Below are 20,530 nucleotides of genomic sequence, written 5' to 3'. Positions count from 1 at the left end.
TAGCCAGGGTTGCTCACTAATTCGTTTCAGTAATCACCTTTGTTTATTTCAATTTCAAATACGGTTAGATTAGTCCCAAAGATAAAAGATCGACTCGAAATTGCAGAAATCAGATGTAAATATTTTATTCTATAAATACTTAAATACTTCATTCTGCAAAAATCCGTTACAACTATTAGGTAGAAGAACGTGAATTTCGATTTTTCCCACGATTTTTCTAAAATGGAATTAAAAATGTGCAGTAGTTCGGTAATATTTAATACGCGATATGAATGATCAATTCAGGAGCTAAGTAAATATAACATAAAATTTGGATCTATTTATTTAATTTAAACATTCGCCGAGAAGGAGCATGAAAAAAAGGAAAAACTTTTGGTTCACCGTAATATTTTCGGAAGACGTCGGTAACTTTTATTGTAATACATCACGATACATTACTTTTTCTTTAAAAGGAAATAAAGGATGCATTCGATCGTTGCAAGTTGATCGTAATCAAATGAAACACACCACGTTACGCTGCGAATATTGTTTATTGTTGTTACAACTATAAGAGCGGACCGTTCCCGGTGCGCAACGATACAATTATTGGGTGAACGTACGTAACAATAGAGCGTAAATAAGTAATAATAATTAATAATTATTATAATGACTGGTGTTAAATTAATAATTACTCTGTTAGTCGGGTTTCCACGTGTACGAAATGAAACGCATAAGACGAGACAAAGAACAAAGAAAGTGGGAAGAAAGATCGGTTGCTCGACGGTCCCCTTTCGCGGGGGCCGAGATACGTCTACCTCATCGAATTCTTCGTCCGAGTATACACATCGAATTTTGACTAGCACGGTGTCTGACAAGTGCCCCCACTTCTTCATCGTGTCTACCTACGTGGTTCGTGAAAACCAATCTTCACGGGTTGGATAGCAATGAAAAAGAGAGAACACGAAGGTCCTCCGCGACCGATCTTCCCTCACGAAACCGAGAAGAATACGAAAAGATGAAAACTAGCTGCAACGCCGAGGATACGATCCGAGATTCGGTGTAAATCCTCCTGCAACGGTATTGTCATAATTACATGTGTAACATTCTTTCGTAATAATTGACTGCTTATCGTCGTCCTCCGCGCAGGGGCCCTCCTTCGTTGGTATCGACAATAACGGCAAACGAAGGACGTCCCTCTAGCGATGACGAATAATGGCAAGAACCTACGGGTTAGGGGGGATCATCAAAAAGAAATGACGCGTGTGATGCTTCGTTTCGATACGCTACTCCTCTTCGAGTATCGTTTATTTGTTCCGTCTCGTTGACACCCTCGAATCGAATCGATTCTCTCTACGTCTATTGAACGCCACACCGTTTGCCATTCTTCAAGCTCCTTTCGATCAGGAGAACGCCGATCGTTCTCCATCCCCAAGGCATTATCTTACTTTCTGTTTGCTTATTTACAGCTATTTATAACGTGAACCACCTCGATTCAGATGCATCTTCTCGGGCTGCGATACCGTAGTATCGGCTCCGCGACGTAACATTTTCTTCGATAAACATTACTCGAGAGTCCCAAGTATAACGTGATATATATATGTATATATATAACATGCATGGATTCAACTATCGTTTGCACAGTGGTGCATATGATTTATACTTTATCCATTTTATATTTTCTCCTTCGTTTGCTTTTGTTCGATCAGGGCAACGCCCCGCGAATACGCGATGCTCTTCGAGATTCGCACGAAGAGCACGGTCGATACTCTACTACGGCTACCACCTATCGATACGTTCGCGTAATAGTTTCAAGCTCGCGGCCAAGTATGGCGCTGCGTTGCGCTCGATCGACGATCTACGATTTTTATGAAATTTCACATCTGAATGAAGCATTGGAAAATGCTAAGTATTGCGGAGACTATTGTCGCAGATAAAGAGTTCAATAGAGCGGAATCAACAAGAAAAATATTCTCCGGTCGCGCTTTATATATCGATAACAGAGTGTTTCGATTTCAATCATTATACTAGGCATTACTATAGATATTCTATTCATAATTTTGAAGATAATTTTTGCTTTAATATTTTTCAAAGCTCTATCTGGGTGTGAAAATTCATAAACATCGTCGTATTACAACTAAGCGATGTTTCTTGTTAATTGAAACTGTTACGATTCGAAACGGTAGTCGCCCGTTTAAGTGACAAAAACGATTTCATTTGGAATCTGATGAACGTTTGATCGTGTTATTAGAAGCATTTTCGTATGTCGCAGACTTTCCACCACGGGAGAGTATTAAAAAGCGAAATCATTCATCAATGTTCGATGAAATTCCAATAACGATCGATCGAGTACGCCAAACCGCATCGTCGTACTGTGCCCCGAGCATCATTTATATTACTCTACTAATTGCTAGAATAATTACCAACAGTAACGATCGCCGTTAACAATTTTCTCATGTCAATCTAAGTCAACGTGGAGGGAAAAGCACCAACACTTTATCGTTTGTAAGAGCAACGCGGAAAGAAAGATTCATTTGTTGACGTTTTAGATTATGACGAAGGCCACCTTCGGGACGATAATCCAAATTTTAAAAAAGATCTTAATTCAATAAATCTTTGTGTCCTGAATCGCCCTTGTAAACCACGAGGGGTTTGTTTTCCTTTCCACGCTGAATTAAATCTGATGTTACCGAACAAAATAATTACCACGTATTAATTCTCTTTCCAAGCGTGCGATCACCGACGCGAAGAATGGAATCGAGTTTCTCGCCTCGTTTCGATCTTCACTTTGGCGGTAGGACCGTTCAACCCCTATCGATAAGTGCTACAGTAACTGTTTTAGAACACGTTCATGCCCTATTGACTCGATTCTACGTTTCACGAGATGCATGAAGACTTATTACGAAAGTCAGCTAGCGTCGTTTGTACCGCACAAGTTTTGTCGATGAAATCTTGTTGCGGGAACGCCTCTTCTTCGTTGCGAGATTCGAGCTGTTCGTTTCTCGATTCTTCCATTTTATCGGTTCCACATTGTTAATATATGTTTTCGTGTCGATGATCAGTCGTCTGAGCTCAAGGATGAAAGTGTTATGGGAGAATCTCAGAGACCCGATGAACGCGATTTAGACGATGTTGGCTTTGGACACCGAGTTCCCCACCATGACCTTGTTGACGAAATTCACGATGGCTGTGGCAGGCTGGCCTGGTTCCAGTTCAGCGAACACGTGGCACTGATTGTCCGACTTATGGGCGGGTTTTCTAGCGACGAATCCGAAGCAGCGACTGGAAAAATACGTTTAGTTAATACCGGGGCCAAAAGTGTCGAAGAATTGGTAAACTTAGAGTGTTTAGTTCGTACGACAGTTTGTTTAAAGAGGGATTTCGGTGTAAGCGGTAAAAAAAATCGTGTTTAACCTCTTGCCGTACTTTGACGAGTCTGACTCGCGATGAAGATTTTGGCCCAAACATGAATATCACGAGCCAAGCTCGTAAACAAATAGTCTGACCAAACACAAATATCAGTTTCCGGCCGTAGTTTCGTCGAGCGAAATGGTACGGGAAGGGGTTAAATTAAACTTTGAGGGACTACTCACTGAGCACTGCCTGGTCGTCCAGTTTCCTCACTAGCAGAATCCCAAATGCGATCATCGGTATCCAATCCGCAATAACTGATGTTGTTTGTTGGATAGTGCCTACGGAAGAAAAGCTTCCGCGCGTTGTCCGTTAAAGTTATCCCCTGCGAGGAGACCTTGAAATGGACGATGGTCGCTACGGGCAGTGGTTTCTGTTCGAACATGGTTGTGACTGCCTTCTTGATAGCTTGAGGTCCGGTCAATGATTCCGTGTCCATAGTGAAAAGGTATAAAACATTGCAGGCTGAAAATAATTAGGAATTCATGTAAAAATAACCAACAGAAAATGCTAATACAACGCATAAATGGTTAAGGGTATTCTCGTCTAGCGATTCCAATAAATCGAATTCTAATTATTGCAGTCTTTTTAACTCATTTAGACCTGACTTTCTTTTAAAGAGGAAATATATATTTTATATTGAGCACATACTAAGTAGATGGGAATTAATCTATTAAACATCTATTTAACAATATTGAGTGGTCATTTCACGGGAAATTGGACACTGAATGGAGCAGCATCTTATATTTTGTGCAAATTTGAGTATGTTGCAGGTTGTAATGATCTCAAAGGAAAACACCTGTAAAATTCACAATTTTCATTAAAGACTACAACATACTCAAATTTGTACAAAATTTGATATGTTGCTCCATTTATTTTCCAATTTCCTGTGGAATGATCCTAAGGAAGGTATTTGACGGTGTAAGTATTACGAAAAAAGAAATATTTGTTTAAGAGTAGAGTTCTTCTCTGGAATTTGATCTTCGGTACAATCGAATCGGATGATTCCACGCCGAGCTACATGGTACAATGGGGGTAATATTTAATAATTATATATTTAAAAAGACAATTGTTTAAGAGTATCTAACAATGATAGTAACTGCCTATTAGATAGTAGAAAATCGACACTTTACTTTGAATTTTGTTAGAATCGAATCAGACGAATCTACGCTGAGCTACATGGTACAATGAAGATAATATTTAATAATTATATATTTAAAAAGACAATTGTTTAAGAGTATCTAACAATGATAGTAACTGCCTATTAGATAGTAGAAATTCCAACCTTTAATTTGAATTTTGTTAGAATCGAATCAGACGATTCGACGCCGAGTTAGGCATTTCAAAGTCACATACTTTGTTATAAAAAAAAAGCAATTGTTTAAAAGTATCTGCCAATGATAATAACTATGTATTAGATAGTAGAAATTGTGCTCTTCAAATTGAATTTTGGTAGAATCGAATCGGACAATTCCACGCTGAGCTATGACACCTCAAAGTTTCCTATTTTATAGACAATTATAAATGACTGACGGACGTAGTGACCTAGATATATATATGGCGTCGTTGCAAGGCCGTTCCAATTCCGAGAAATACTAGTAAACATTGTAGTATTTCCTAGAAGGAACCCCCTTAACTTCAATGAAATAATAGTAAACATTGTAGTATTTCCTGGTTGGAGAATCCTTCAAAGTTCTTTCAAAGAGAAACATTTATATCCATTTTTCCTGACGATCGATTTTGATGAAATTTGGTATACAGGGGTTTTTGAGACCGCTGATTTCAAATCTGAACTCAAAATTTAGAAATTCAAAATGGTGGATTCAATATGGCGGATAAAAATACGAAAATTAATTCGATTTTGATGAAATTTGGTATACTTGGGTTTTCGGGGTCGCTGATTTTAAATCTGAACTTACAACTTAGAAATACAAAATGGCGGATCCAATATGGCGGACCAAAATAAGAAAATTGTTTCGATTTGGATGAAATTTGGTATACAAGGGTTTTCGGGGTCGCTGATTCCAAATGTGAACTCAAAATTTTAAAATTCAAAATGGCGGATCCAATATGGCGAGACAAAATGCAAAAGTGACTGGATTTGGATGGAAAGTCTCCTCTACTAAGTCTCAAGGGACAAAATCTAGCTAGCTTATCATACCAACAATACTATACTTTTGAATTATAGTGAAAATACTCAGTTGTACTATGTATGTGAGTTATTGTATTTCTAACTTGGTTGTTAAATATAAACATCTGATTATTGTTCCGTACGATTTGTTTTACATTGTAAATTTAACACTGTAATAAAAATAAATTATGGCGGACCGGATTGGTGGTGCTCGCGGCCCGTAGTTTGGGGACCTCTGCTTTATCACACAATGTGATCGATTGAAAATCTCTTACAAAATATCAATGTAAATTTCTTTTAGAATATGTAACACGATTTAGAAGAAAGATATCTTCGAATATATAATGCTTCCTAAGAAGAGTGTTGATTATTAAATTTTTTAAGGACTCACCTGCACCCTGTACGAACCACTGCTGAGCACTGTTTGCACCAGGTGAGTCAAGGGCTCTGGCCGCGGCTTCTGGCTCGGGAAGCAGCAGCTGGCAAGGTAGAGCCATTGCCATCAAGCTGTGCTGGTAAACCAGTGCAGACAACGAGCTGAAAACTGGTTCATTCGCGCAACCCTTCAGCCTAACGCCGCGGGAGGTTGGCTCGATCAAAAAGTGCCTAACCAGCTCGCTCGATGGGTCTCTTGGGCTGCTCGGTGCGCCTGGGGGCGGTGTTGCTACTTTCAGAGCTAGCCCAAAGGCTCCAGGGAAAGAGTTACTATCCCGAACGACGAATGTCCCTGGTGCTGCATCCTTCAGCATCGAGATTGCTACGAAATATTCGAATTCGTTTAATTTCTCTCGAAATAATGGAAGATTGGTTAGTTTGAAATTTAGAGCTTAATATGAAACTACTCCTACGTTTCAAACAGAAGTTTGCGGCGGCAGATGATCGACAGACAACGAATCAACGTCAACGCAATTGAACATCCACGTGATTCCACCTTATTACCATTTAAATCGAATTTCTCTCTGCTTTTTTATCGAAACGTGGAATACGTATTTTAACATTCCGTACTCTTCGTAGTCGTGAGAATATTATTTCAGTGAAAAACACACATACACACACACACACACACACACACCTTGCTCCCGAGATATGTTTGGCTTGTACCAGATCCTGCTGGTGTCGCGCACAAATTTAACATTGGCATCGGCTACTTCTTGAGGCTCGGTGTTCGAATGGACGCTCGACCGTCTCGAACCGTAATACTGGACCTGGGGAGATGACTGGCCACCGCTGTTTATGGAGGTGTACGATGCGGCACTCTATAATTAATAATAATACTTTTATATATAGTATCATCTCATTCAATGTAAATTACAATAATTACATTTTTCACTGGATTCTTGTTTACTGTTGTTTAGAATAAATATACTATCGTCATTGAGATTAACGATAAATTATTTATATATATATATACATGAATGCAACTATGAAGAAATATACAGATTTTGATAAAGGAATGTACAATAATTATAATTACACAAGGAAGTTTAGATAAATGTCATTACATCGATATTTATCAATAAAATGATCAAAAAATACTAAATAAATTCAAACTCTGAGCACATGCTAGAAAATCAAACGAAACTGGAAATCAAATATTGATAATTTAAACAATGAAACTATCGGATATCAGTGGTAACAAGCAGATGTAATGCATGCATTACTATATCTTTGGAAATAAGGAGAGAAGGAGCAAGTCAATTTATGAATATAATTAGTTCCCGATTTCAATAATCGTCACCAAAAATTACAGCAAAAGGATGATTCACGATTAAATTATTTTAAAAAGAAGTTTGAGGTACACGAGTAAAATCGAATGGATAGATAGTTTCAGTGTTAAGTTAAAGAACAGGTTATTTTATGATAATGGATTACGTTGATGTTAGTCGACCAAGGTTTAAATTGGTAAATATTTAACGAGATTGATTTCACGATACGTACCTTTGGACTTTGGGCGAATTCGATGTGAGTCGGAGTACCAGGGCTGCGTGAAACAGCTTGCGACTGCGACATCGTCGACTCGTTTATCGGAGAAACGGATCGGTCCTTGCTACAAGGAAGCGATCACACGTATCGTTACAAAGTGCATTTCGCGCGGGATCGTTTTCGGTGCAGGCAGACGCGTGTGTCGTGTGTTTGTCAGGTGACTCGTGCAAAGTGGTGTGTACGGCGTGAGAAAACATTGGAAACGTGGTACATACAAGAAATGTAAGAAAGATCGACGGGGGAGGGTGGAGGGTTGGAAACAGGAAGGTGAAATATTGACACAGAAAACACAGAGAGAAAAGTATGATCGAGTGAGTCGCCAATTACAACTGCTTTGTCTAACAATGACACACGTTCAATACGCATATGTACACGTAAGATTTTTAAGATAATATTTCTCACCGAAACAAGCAAACAGTGCAAATATTATTATACGTATTAATCAGCGACGTTGACTTTTCGTTGTGATTAATCTGCTGCTGGACCACAGACTCTTTATATATTTTTCGAATAATATACGGTTTAAGATCGCACATTAATTACTTTCTACGACCAATGAATTTACATTATTTTAATTTCAACCGATCGGATCGACTTTTTGGAACGAACAAAAATTGTTTTAAACTTTCAGGAAGGTAAAAATAAAATTATTCTTTACTCTGTATGTCTAATTTAAAACTTTGTTAGGTAAAAAGCACTTCGTAAACTTTCCAGAGCATTCTTATTTTATTTTTTTATTTAATTAGACCAGTACTTAATTATAGTTGAAATATAAGTATGGGCAGAATCGTGCAGGTACTACATACGTACATACAGAATGCTTCAGAAAGTCTAGTGAATTATTGTCGAACCTGTTAAATTTTAAGTACATTTTAATCGATAACGCGAGTCACCTATTATTTTTGTGATGATGATGCTTGCACATTCGTTGCATGATGATATGCTTTCTAGGTAGTACACGATGCAAGAAGCTCGAGCTTTTGTTAGTTCGACAGGTGCAATACACACACGACGTATATATACGTGACCTCCGTTCTTCGTTCACATCTTAATAATGCTGCAAACTGGTGCAGCTGCATCGACTGTTTCCAACGAGATCGTTGTATGTTCGTTCCTGTAGTTTTCAAATGATCGAACACATTGTATACAGCGATTATGAAACAATTCTAATACTCGGGATAGAAGTTTACGATTCGCAAACAATGGTCAAAATACGAACAGTTCTCGAAATGTAAATTGGTTTCCCAGTACGATGCAGTTGCAATGGAAGTGTACCAACACACACGGTTAGTGGCACGACATTAAAACATTCACGACGCATCCTTGAAACCGACGCGTCTCTCTCGCGTCGATCGGTCACGTCGTCGTTCAGAAAAAACGAAGTTTGCAATTTCCCACGCGTTCCAGTGCTCTCAATTATATATTACCTATAGTCGAACGATGCCGATTGATTAGTGAGCGGCCATCGTTTGTTATGCGTTTGTTTAAGTGGCCCGCTTGCCGGGAAACTCAAGCGTCTAGAATCACGAATATCAATCTGCGTCATAATCGTTGCCTCCTCAGCAATGGCTCGGAGTAGCATAATATCGTCAAACGCGAACAAAGCACACTGCACCTAACTAGGAACGTCACGCAATCGACAATCTCTGATTTCGATGACAATTGTTCTTTCATGAACACGACAAATTTATTAGATTTAAGCCGAATAAAAATTAAATTGCAGACGAGTCTCGAATGACCTCAGACGTTATGCTAAGTTAATTGATTATGTTCAAGTATGTTAAATTCATCCATAAATTTCAGAGAAATTATTACACCTGTCATATACACACAGCCATTAAAAGAAAATACGCCTTTTGATAATTTTGAACGTTCTGCCTGTGTACCAACACTCATCGAAATTATAGATTGTAAATTGTCAGTGAACTTCTCCATTTTATTCCAAAGTAAACGATTTGGATTGATCGTGGTGTGCGTAATCAAATTTTTTAATTTCCCGAGTTTTGAAATTAAAATGGAAGTACACTTTTTTTGGGTATTCCAATATTCTTATAAAGATACGTTAGAAACTATAAAAATTAATGGTTTTATTGCTTCATTATTCAAAGGAAAACAGTGATGGGGATAACTCCAGATTAGTTATCGAGAAAAAGAAGAGTGTTAAAAAGTGCCCAATTTGCGGGAAGCTCCAGCACTTAAATTATTAATACGGAATCACTCGTTAAGTATAACTAATACTGTGGTTCTTCGTATTTGTTCGACACTAAACTGAGATCCACTTGCATACTAACATCCTTTTACTTTGTCGAAGATTCTTCATCGAAGAAAGAGGATGACGAGGCATAACCCTTATTATTTGCTTGTCGTGTAAATATTACGTAAATTTGTAGTACAATTACAAACATGTTTCCTCGAATAAATGAACCCTTATCCGATATTTTACCCTTATCGCTTTTCATGAGTGGTAACTAATATTTATGTGAGCTTTTTGCATAAAATATTAATATACACTGTTATCTATAAGATAGTGTCCTATTTTGTTGCATTTTTTGCAAAATTGCGATCATTGGAAATCGACGATTCCTAATTTTTCGCCAACTTTCTGATAACCTTCCCATCATATCGGCGATAAATAATTGTGACTTTCTAATTCCTCGAAACCTAACGAATGATTGTCAATAACTTGGTTGCCGAAGCTACTCCAAAATTGACCATTTATTAACATCCTCTTTTCTGTACTCCACAAATTACTTTTGTTCTAGCCTCACTGTTAAGCTGTAACTTTATTGACGGAGTTAAGTGTCTCGAAACTCAAACGTTATTGACACTAGTCCGGGGAGAGGGGGTGAGGGAGATAAAACACATTAACGGTAGCGTGTTAAAACGAAGCTTGGTTGCCTTACCTCTGTGTCGTCGGACTCTTGGGAGGAAGTCCCGTCTCCTTCGAGACTTCTCTTCGTTCTTCGATATAGATCGTTCGTTCGCTACCGTAGTTCCCGACATTGTTGTTGTTGTTCCCGGCCGTATCGACGTGGTTCATGTTGTTGTTGTTGTTGTTTAAGTTGTAACTTGTGTTCGACGTGACGTACGGACGATCGGATGCGAATGTCACCGTAGGCGAGGAGTTGTTGACGTATGGCGTTCGAGGATGAACCGGAAACGCTGGCGTTTGAGGTCTGGACGCGCCACCCACTACAGTGCTTCCAGGACTGATGCTCCTCTCGGTCCACGATGACCCCGAGTCATTGTGCGACTGTGAATTTTCATTCAATTTTTATCGTCACTCGCTTGTTTCACCTTAGACATTTGATAAAAAAAATGCTGCACACTTCTAATCGCTTTGTGCATTCAGCCCAAGCTAGGCATGTCAAGCAATCTTCGAATCTCAATCGAAATTTACAATCTAAAACGTGGTTAACAATATGCACAAGGAGCGGTCCGAGATTTTACTCTATTTGAGAAAAGTATTAGCTGCAGTGAAAACTGATGGCCAATGAATGTGAACCATCTCTAGTGAATGTATATTGAACGACTTCGTTAAAATAATCGGTCCTGTGTACTGCAATCTTATCTGATCATATTTAATAGCGAAAGTGTGCTTCTACGGCTCGTCATTAGTGAATATATCCATTTACTAGGTGTACAAATTAATTCTAAACTCTTAACTTCCACCGATCATACAATCCATTTGTATCTGAATTCATTTATTTGAGAGCGCAATCTGTGACCTTTAAAATGAGTTATCCAATTCTGATCTCTTCACCACTATCTTGTAGACTCTTGATTTAAAACAACCGAAAAGGATCGGACAACCGCCTGAAAGATAGCAGACAAGTGTAGAAATTAAGGAAAATGACTTTCACGTTTGAATTTGAATTTGTTTCTTAACGAATAAGTAATGAATTCCCACAACCCGAATCTTATCTTCGAACAATAAATTCAAGTGATCCGCTTTGTAAATGGAATGATTCACGAGATGAGTTCCACGTTCCTTGTGCATACGCACGAAAGCGAAAAACAAAAAAATGTTGTGCAAGTCAAACCACTAAGGATTCCTGCAGGAGGGGGCTTCACAGCCGGGACAAACCTGGGTGCAATTCTGCCATGCTTTGGGCGACTGGTTAGGGGAGCAATTAGTGGTGATGGCGTTAGCAACGTTGCCGCTGACGTTTGTCGTGGTCGCTGCCATGTCGATGCTTGCAGGATGATCGTTCACGGACTTGTTAGTCACGGATGAAGACGAACGAACGGGCGAAATTTCAGCCAGTGATTGAATGAGGCTCACGAGAGGGTCAGCAGCTGTTTGAGCGGTCGGCTGCTGGTCGACCAGAGCCAGCAATCCGGCGTCCACGTGGTCGACGGTCCTGTCGTTGCTGGTATTTATGCTGCAGGTCTGATACGTCACAATACGGTTACGTGACTCGGGTCTAGAGTTTCGACTAGAGGCGAAATCCTGGCCCATCTCTTGCTTGTGCTCCGTGTGATTGTTGGTGGCGTTGCTGGCGGAAAATTGTTGTTGCTGTTGGCGGTGCTCGCGCAACAAAGCGTCAGCGCGAATAAAACTGTCGCTGCGCGATTCTGGTCGCGGCGGCTGCGGCTTGTCCGCACTAGTGAACGTTGCTTGTTGCTGCATTGCTAATCCTAAGGGTTGTGCGGCTGCTAAGCCTGAGCGGGGGGATGTCGGAGGGCTCTGAAAAGCAAGCCAAGCGCTTCATGCTAGAGGAAGTCTGAGGTGTCTACACCTTTCCGTGCTGTCAGCGTGATCGAGTAGATTTTACATGATACGAGTAATTCGATCACTTTATATTCAAATATACAAGACATTATAGAAATATCATTTCGAGCTCATTTTTTCCATGTACTTTTGAAAATAAATTTTATGTTTCCGAATGGCGCTGAAATTATTTGATAGATAGCTTATCAGAAATTGTTGTATATACTGGAAAGATAATTATTAAAAGTAATGATAAGGATGTTTTCTATAAATAAAAATGTATGACATATTTCGTTTATATAGTTGATACTTTACCGATCGGTAGCGTTTGGACATATAATTCAATTTAATAATATTTTATCTTTTCCTAACATTAGTATTATACAATGTTTATTTTATCTATTAGAATCGTTTTTAGATCAACACTAAACCTACCGATGTTTCATTTATACATATTTCTATCGTTATCGAATAAATGATCAGTTTTAAAGGCACGGTTTTCAATTGTATTTTAAAAATATTTCACACGCTACATTGGATAATGCATGAAACAATTGTATACGATTTATACAGACACTGTATATAAAAAGTGTACGCAAAAGTTTGAAAACGGTCATTTGACTGGACTGGATATTTCATAATTCATATAACGATGGGAGCATACAATACTATATCAGTAATAAATAAGAAAGTATTACTTGCAATATCAAATAGAAGAATAATAAATTACCGATCGGTAAAGTGTTAATAGTTTACACACTACGTGAGACGAAAGTTCTGATTTTTATGTTTAATAATAACCACTTTTTCAATAAATACAGTAGTTTATTAAATATCTGCAAGAATCAGAATTTTTACATCTGTCGAGAAATCTGAAAAGTAATTCAAACAACCATCCCTGGCAGATAGTTTATATACTGTTCATAACAACTAAATAACAATACATACAAAAAATTAGCTCAATACAAATATTTCCATAATCAAATCTGCAATGATTGGATTAGAGGCGTAAATCATGTCCTAACGTCATAATGCAGAAACACAAGCGCAACCAGCTAAGAAATAGCTAAAGCTTTCCGCGCACGTTGATTACGCGGACGTTTCTCAACTAGTAACGCTGGTGTTCCTATGATGTCGGTAGAAGTCTTGTATGCCTCTGTGTTGCACCGCCATTCGAATTATTCGAACTCTTCGTTAGTAAATTAATCGTATTAATTTATGATACATTTATTTACAATCGATGATCGTGAATCGAGTTACTTACTCCCCTACGTTACACCCTATTGGGAGTCACTTTGTGTGGTGGTTGCTTATAAAATGAAGGCAGTAGAAAGGACTAAGCTGCACTCCGGGTTTAAGTACGCGATCGTTTTGCGGTCTACGGACTAAGGAGCTATTTCTTGCTATTTAGGATCTAACTGCGGGGCATAACCATAAAATACGGCACCGCAGAAGGAGCTGCTTTTACTATGAGGGACTAAATTGTAGCGTTCGTGCTGCCGCCGTCCATTGACGTGAACTGGAATCGATCGTGCAACCGCCCTGAATTTATTATCCTTATTATCGACAATTATTTTAAGCAGTTCTGAGCGTTTAGGCTCCGAACAATGTTACCGGCACCGTAATCTCGATGCTTCCTCGACCGTTCGAAACAACTCAATAAGTACTCATCGTGTGTCCGTGCGATCGTCTCTGTGATTTTGTTACTTCGAGGAGGTCTTCTACCTTAGAACTCTAAAAAGAGGCGTTTCTTCATGAATTTATTTCTCAATCAGTATTGATAATAGCCTCTTCAAACTTTACACATTTATTTATACATATTTTGGAAAAAGTGTACATACTTTTTATATATGGAATTTCGTGTATACTTTTGTAAGGAAATATTAACTTATTGTAGACATATATTAGGTTGTCCCAAAAGTTTACTGAATTGTGTACGATTCATTTCGCTCCATTACTGTCACAACATGAATATCTATGAAATTAGATTGTCTATTTATATAAACACGACCACGTAAAATAATTGAGTGCAACTCGCGAAAGAAACTTTCGGGACAACCTAATATAAACCAAAGGATTTTTATGAGAACTCTAATCATTCCTGATAACTTAAATTTTCTACATTTTATTGATTCGAAAATCAGGGGAAAAAGAAATATAAAATGATTTTTAAACAAGGGTACTTGAATGAAGTATATTAATTATTTGGAATTTGGATTATTAGTTGTAGTCTCGATAATAAAGAAATATTTACTTCATACATGTACATGGTTAATTTTCAATTCTCATAATTTAAAAACACGTTATTAATACGATAAGGTAGATTAGACATTCTTAGTTAAGATTTCACTCCTTTTCGACTCTCCAGTTTGCGCCACCTTCAAAAATACGAAAATAAAAACGACCTAACGCCAAGGCAAAAAGTAAAACGTGTAATAAACGTTATATTCGAGAAATGAGTTTTTGGTATGTAAATTGACTTTGCTCCTATAACGAAAAATAGGAAAATCTAAAGCAAACGACCTAAGGATATTGCCAAGGAACGTAAAGATTGCTTTCCTGTTGAAATTCTACAGTAGACCTCCTCGTAGAACGTTGAATGTTTTACGTTCCCTTCCATGTTTGAAACGATCGTAACCACGATCGACTCCAGCGAACCAAGAGCGTAGACTGTTTTAGCTTGGTTGTATAAACACTTACCTGACTGTCGCTGTATTTGCGATACTCGTAAGCCCGTTTCACGGACATGAAAGGACGTTCGTTCACGCTCTCTGCTCGAGGTCTGCCTAGAGTACCGGTTCCGGTGGTACCGTTGTACTTCCGGCTGCTTGATCGTTGTGGAAGCAGAGGACTCGCTGGCGCCGAGGTATATGGAAGCGGCCTCGATTGCATCTAAATTAATTAATCATCAACGTCTTTATCTTTAAACGTATATTTGTATAATTTTCATGTAAAGTGGCGTTTCAGAGTTTCAGGTGAAAAATGTAGACTGATAGAACTCATTGGCAGATACAAGAAAATTTTGGTAACACAGATATTTCAACATTAACTGGTTCAAAGATATGTATTTTGTAATCTATTATACCATATGTTATACGGTTACGTCATACGTATCATAATAAGTAATATACACCATCAGTACTTGTCTGTTATCACAGTGATTATACGAGAGATTAAAGATAACATGTAATGACAGGTGGGATGTACGATAAGAACAAATCAATCAAACACAAGTGAATTAATAGGCTACACGTATAACATTTCGATCTTTGAATGGCATACCTTAGTGCCCAAGTCGATTACACTCGAGCAATCGAGGGCTAAATGATTTTATCACGCACTTCATTAGAACATGATTAATGCGATCTCTAAAGTTTGAGATTAAGTGCGGAATTATTAATACACCAAGTATAATAGTAGGTGCTATATTTTAGTAGATATTTCTGATTTGTAAGTGTAGGTGCTAAGAGCATCTGAAGCGCACTTTAAATTTTTAATACAATACAATACAATGTTATCACATTATATATAATACAATTATATATTGTACATTATTATACATTATTACATTATACACATTATTATATAGTATTATAGATTATATATAATACAAGTATAATACGAGGTAATACTTTTTCAATTGACTGTAGAAAATGTAACACTTTTAAAGTTTATTGACCGATCACGGTAGAAATTTAGGTATATATGAAATTATGAAATGTCGGTAGGTTTAGTATTAATGAGAAAGTCTAGTTTCCATTGGTGAATTCGATAAACTAATCATCTTACCTGTCCGGAAATGGAATTAGTCATCCACGCGTCATCATCGTCGTCGAGAACTGCGGAATCGCTCGCGTATCCGTCGTGCCTCAGCCTCCCTCTCTGCAAACTCCTCAGCTCGCCAATTACACGATTTCCGGTCTCCTGTCGCCATAGCTTCCCTGGGTTTCTTTCGTCCCTTCTCGCGGCGAGCTTCAATTGCTGCTGTCTCAGCCACGATAATCTGTTAATGAAAAAGAACAAGGTGAATTGATAAACAAACAGTGTTTTACCATATCAAATATATTATAACATTCTTCTATTATTTAATCTGTAGCAATAGAAGAAATCCATTCAAACTTTAAGAATCCTTCACAAGATACAAACATAATTCATTTCTTAAACTCGTGTATTTTTGGAATAAATTATTACTCTTTTGTCTACCTAATAGATCAGAATTTTTATCAAATCGAATATTTAACTACTGATTAAAATATTATCTTTATTTTTCTATAGTAGAACAACGATTTCCTACTTCACAGGGAAGAGGGAGACAGAAAGAAAACACGATCGACAAAAATACGCAAGATTCTCGATCACCTGTCGACGATAAGCATCGCTATCTCCGCGGAGCAACTGTTTTCATCCTGTACGTCTTTCGTGATTTCTCGCTTTCGCGATTCCGCGTCGAGTTACGAACAGATGAAAATACGAGAAGCTACTTTCACAGGATCGGGGTGAAGGGGAACACGAGTCGTGTAACAAAGCCTCGTTAGAACAGCAACAAACCGGCCCGTCACGGTTACCAGTCAGAAGAAGGCCCAGAATCAGGACCTCCTACCGCGATAGATCCCAGGATAATTGCATCCTGATCGACGAGGTCGCTTTAGGGCGTCGATTCCCAGCCGCGTTTCACTTTCCACCTCGTAGAACAAATGGATCGCGAACCAAAACAACCGTCCTTCGATTCTGTTCGCGTTTGGTCCTATACGCAGAGCAGCGAATCCTTTAGCCTTCCGAAATACACCCCAGCGATTTTAGGTGGATCGCAAACTTCTCGTGCAACACAGTGTTTCATACGACGCTTCAGATCAAAGAATTTAGTCATCTTTTTTATATTAATATTCAAAATTTACTTTGCATGTCGCTGACGCGTACAATTCCTGTTAGCTCCGTGTATAATATTGTTCCTCAACGGTGGCGAGCGACACCTTAAAGTGGCCGATTATCTAATTGATTGATTTTAGGGGCGATGATCATTTTGCGAGAGCCAATAATAAAAATCGACAAATATAACAATTTGCGTATGACGTGACTTAACTCTTTGAGCACACGATTATATAAGAAAAATAAAATTCAGGCAGCACAGAAGAACAATGTCAAAAACTTGCTAACATGTTTTGATTTGAATACATTTCTGATTCCATTTATTATACTTTTACAGAATTATTTACAGAAATTAACTTTTATTTATTCCAGCTAACAGATATAACGATATATAAAAATTTCTCACCATTATTGTGTTCGATGAATACTTATTCTGAATCGTGATTCTTATTAATTTTGAATCAAAGACTGAATGTTACTATATGCATTGTAAATATTCATTTAATTCGGAGATGTACATATTTAATTCATTTTAAAGTTTCAGACTATTATACCAATGTTTTTCGAGAAAGTAATATTACTTTCGGATATACATATATAGGTATGTATGTATCCGAACATGAAAAGTTGAGAATAAAATTATATAAGTAATCGTGAGATATTTTTCTATATATTAATATCTATTGATTGGAACAATTAAAACTTAATATCTCCGACATAATTAAACATTTGTGATACATACAGTATCATTCAGTGTTCGATTAAGCATTAATAACAATTCTGGTTCAGAATAAGTATTCATTCGAGACATTAATCGTGAGCATAAATCGTCTCCAAAAATATTAATTTTTGACAATAGTTACATTAATTATTAACCAAACTTATTATTTATCTGTATATATATGTGATATTAATGATTCGCGAAATATTTCCTCGATTCAACGAGCCTTCGAATCAACAGCCACGCGGTTGTTGTTTGTCCTTATCCCACTCTTCTTCGATAGCAAGCCGCGACCCTCGACACAGGTATACGAGGGGTGCGATCTCATTCTTCGACGATCCGCGTCACGGCTCCCCCTATTTTTGCTTGTGTAGATTCCCGTAGTTATCGTAGCTTGGTATTGGTTGTGGGTACCTTAGTTTGGTTTGGATAGTTTTAAGGCATGTACCTAACTTAGTTTTAAGGCATGCATGTGCGAGAATATGTCCTCTACCAAAGAATTATTAATCAACTTGTTTTGTTTGTTCCTAAGTCCATATTGGACTCGCAACTTCGTTCTCTACTTCGGTCACTATTGCTTCATGTGATAAGTGAAGTGACCAACTGTGTAACGGAAGAGACAGGTCGGTTGCCGTCCTCCTGGTGGATCTGTATTCGAGAGGAAGACAATCGGCTCCTCCGGATCGGTTCTCCACTCACTGTATTCCGTCTGGTGTAGTCCAGGCTCCCAGCGCAGTGCAGTAAGTCTAAAGCGCAGTGAGACGGGTGCAAGTCGGGTCCGTCGTGGCTCCCAGCTGGGTGCAGGGTGTGGAGGACTGGTTCGGAGACGTCGGTCGTCTTCCTCTCGAGTGCAGATCAAACAAGAGGAAACGGGACTGACTCAGTAAGTCCAGTTTCATGGTCGCGTCGTGTCGCGATTTAGCTTCACCCCTCTTAGTTCAATTAATTATTTGGCAGAGTCAGACTTAGACTTTTGGAATCGAAGGGAATTTTCTTTTCCCTTGATTTTCATCGTTTCGTACTTAGTATTAAACTCGTTGACTCTACGTAGAGTATGCATCTACATATGTATACTCTATGTAGAGGGAGATCGAAGGAAGTTTGATTCCTTCTATCTCCGGGTCTCCAGTCGCAGCAACCTCCACGTGGTGAGACCTGGTATTCGATATTACTCGTGACGAACAATCCTTCGTCGGGAGTAATATTGAGCTAATGGCTGCGAACTTGTAAAATGTAAAGTGTAAAGTGGTGGGGATGGTTTCTGTACACATATCGTATAGAAAATATTATCGTAAATACATTTATCGTTTTACTTATATCTAACCTAAACCTAACCGACATTATTTTGGAGATTTTCATGCAATTTCAAGCTCTAAAAAACAAAGTGGACGAATTAAGAAGAAGACCCGACAAAATAGGCGTTTAGTCTAAAAAGGTTGAGAAGCACTGGTGTATAACATTCAAGAGTTTCGAAATATTAATCTCTGTAATCTTTTACACTCCTATACAAAAAGATAACATATGTGCACTGTCATTAGTACTCAAGAATAGATTCAGAATCAAAACGATTTTATTTTTTGAGTATTATTTAGTTAGATTTTATTTCTTGAAACCAAGGCCATTGGAACCTTCTGTACAAACTGTTATACACCACCTTGTAAATACATCGAAAATATTCATTTTGCTTTTTGAAAGCAGGAACTACTATAATCTCCTTCTCAGAAAAGTTACAAACACTTCTTGTTGGCCTCAGTTCCCTAGTATCTAAGCTTTAAAGTAAATTGGCATATCACGATTTTATCTCTTCAAAATGGGAACTATAGTATTCTACTCTTGGTCTCTCAGAATCTATTAGGGTAAATTCAAGGTACTCCACGCAGAATAAAGGTTTTATTGTTGGTGAAATCCAGCGAACTCACTGTGTTAACGGACTATGAGAGCGTAATGATGGCGTTCACCGTCGAGGGCCACATTTTCAATTTTTCAACTGCGGTTTTTCGCCAAGCGAAGAAGAACGTTTCGGAATAATGCAACAGCTGGATGCTAAAGAAAGAGACTCGAGGCTTGGACCGTCCGGAAGGGACCACGGAAATACGAGCTCTCCGTGGAAAATTGTAGGTACGAGGCTTTACGAGCTGCTTTTGTGCTCCTGCTTCTACTTCGAATGACTTCCGCATCCGAATGTCGTTTCACTGGACTTATGGGATACCACGGCCACGGAGAAATTGCCAGTGGGAAGAAATACACTTGGAACAGCGGGGGATTACAAAGAAGACGCAGAATGAACCGGCGAATGGAAAGGAGTGGACTCGCGGCGGCCGATTTAGCGTGTCTCGCCTGTTCTATATTTATAATTATGTCAGAGGGCGAACGGAGACCAGAAATAGGAAGTGTCTCTCTTCTCTTTCGCAAGTTTCTTTTTTCCCGAAGACATTACCGTAGACATATTTTAAATTCCAACGGCGAAATTCTCCGCCGACCTGTTTATAAAGTCTCGGTTGAAACGCGTTTTTCGACGCGTCGTATCCTCCGATTATAGGTCTCGATGAGCTGATAAAGAAACGATTCAGTTTTTTAGATAATGGAGATAAACGTGAAAATTTCGAGGTGTTCACATCGACAAAGTGTTGGTACCTAAAAATAGTAAAAAAGATCACATACCACGTTCGTCTAAAATGAATATTCATAGTGAAAAAAGCAATTCTCGGCCTACGTGTCACGGTAGAAA

General features: G+C 38.4%; 1 protein-coding gene across 12 annotated transcripts in view; it reads right to left on the bottom strand.

Annotated features, from left to right (window-relative positions):
* Window positions 1-511: 511 nt before the first annotated feature.
* LOC128878668 (tensin-1) overlaps window positions 512-20,530 on the bottom strand; it is a 334,268-nt gene continuing 314,249 nt past the window's right edge. For 9 of the 12 annotated variants that reach the window (XM_054127041.1, XM_054127042.1, XM_054127050.1 and 6 more), the window contains 10 exons: window positions 16,005-16,218; window positions 14,916-15,107; window positions 11,589-12,191; window positions 10,405-10,754; window positions 8,929-9,018; window positions 7,457-7,565; window positions 6,591-6,774; window positions 5,910-6,275; window positions 3,570-3,852; window positions 512-3,258 (listed from right to left, as the gene is read on the bottom strand). In XM_054127041.1, the coding sequence (XP_053983016.1) occupies window positions 3,099-3,258; window positions 3,570-3,852; window positions 5,910-6,275; window positions 6,591-6,774; window positions 7,457-7,565; window positions 8,929-9,018; window positions 10,405-10,754; window positions 11,589-12,191; window positions 14,916-15,107; window positions 16,005-16,218 (2,551 nt within the window). In that variant the 3' untranslated portion in view covers window positions 512-3,098. The remainder of the gene's footprint in view (window positions 3,259-3,569; window positions 3,853-5,909; window positions 6,276-6,590; window positions 6,775-7,456; window positions 7,566-8,928; window positions 9,019-10,404; window positions 10,755-11,588; window positions 12,192-14,915; window positions 15,108-16,004; window positions 16,219-20,530) is intronic. The other 3 variants (XM_054127049.1, XM_054127043.1, XM_054127053.1) reach the window with 3 other exon arrangements.

The sequence above is a fragment of the Hylaeus volcanicus genome, chromosome 6 (genome assembly GCF_026283585.1).
Source record: "Hylaeus volcanicus isolate JK05 chromosome 6, UHH_iyHylVolc1.0_haploid, whole genome shotgun sequence".
NCBI lineage: Eukaryota > Metazoa > Arthropoda > Insecta > Hymenoptera > Colletidae > Hylaeus > Hylaeus volcanicus.
This window is presented reverse-complemented; position numbering and strand designations above follow the sequence as displayed.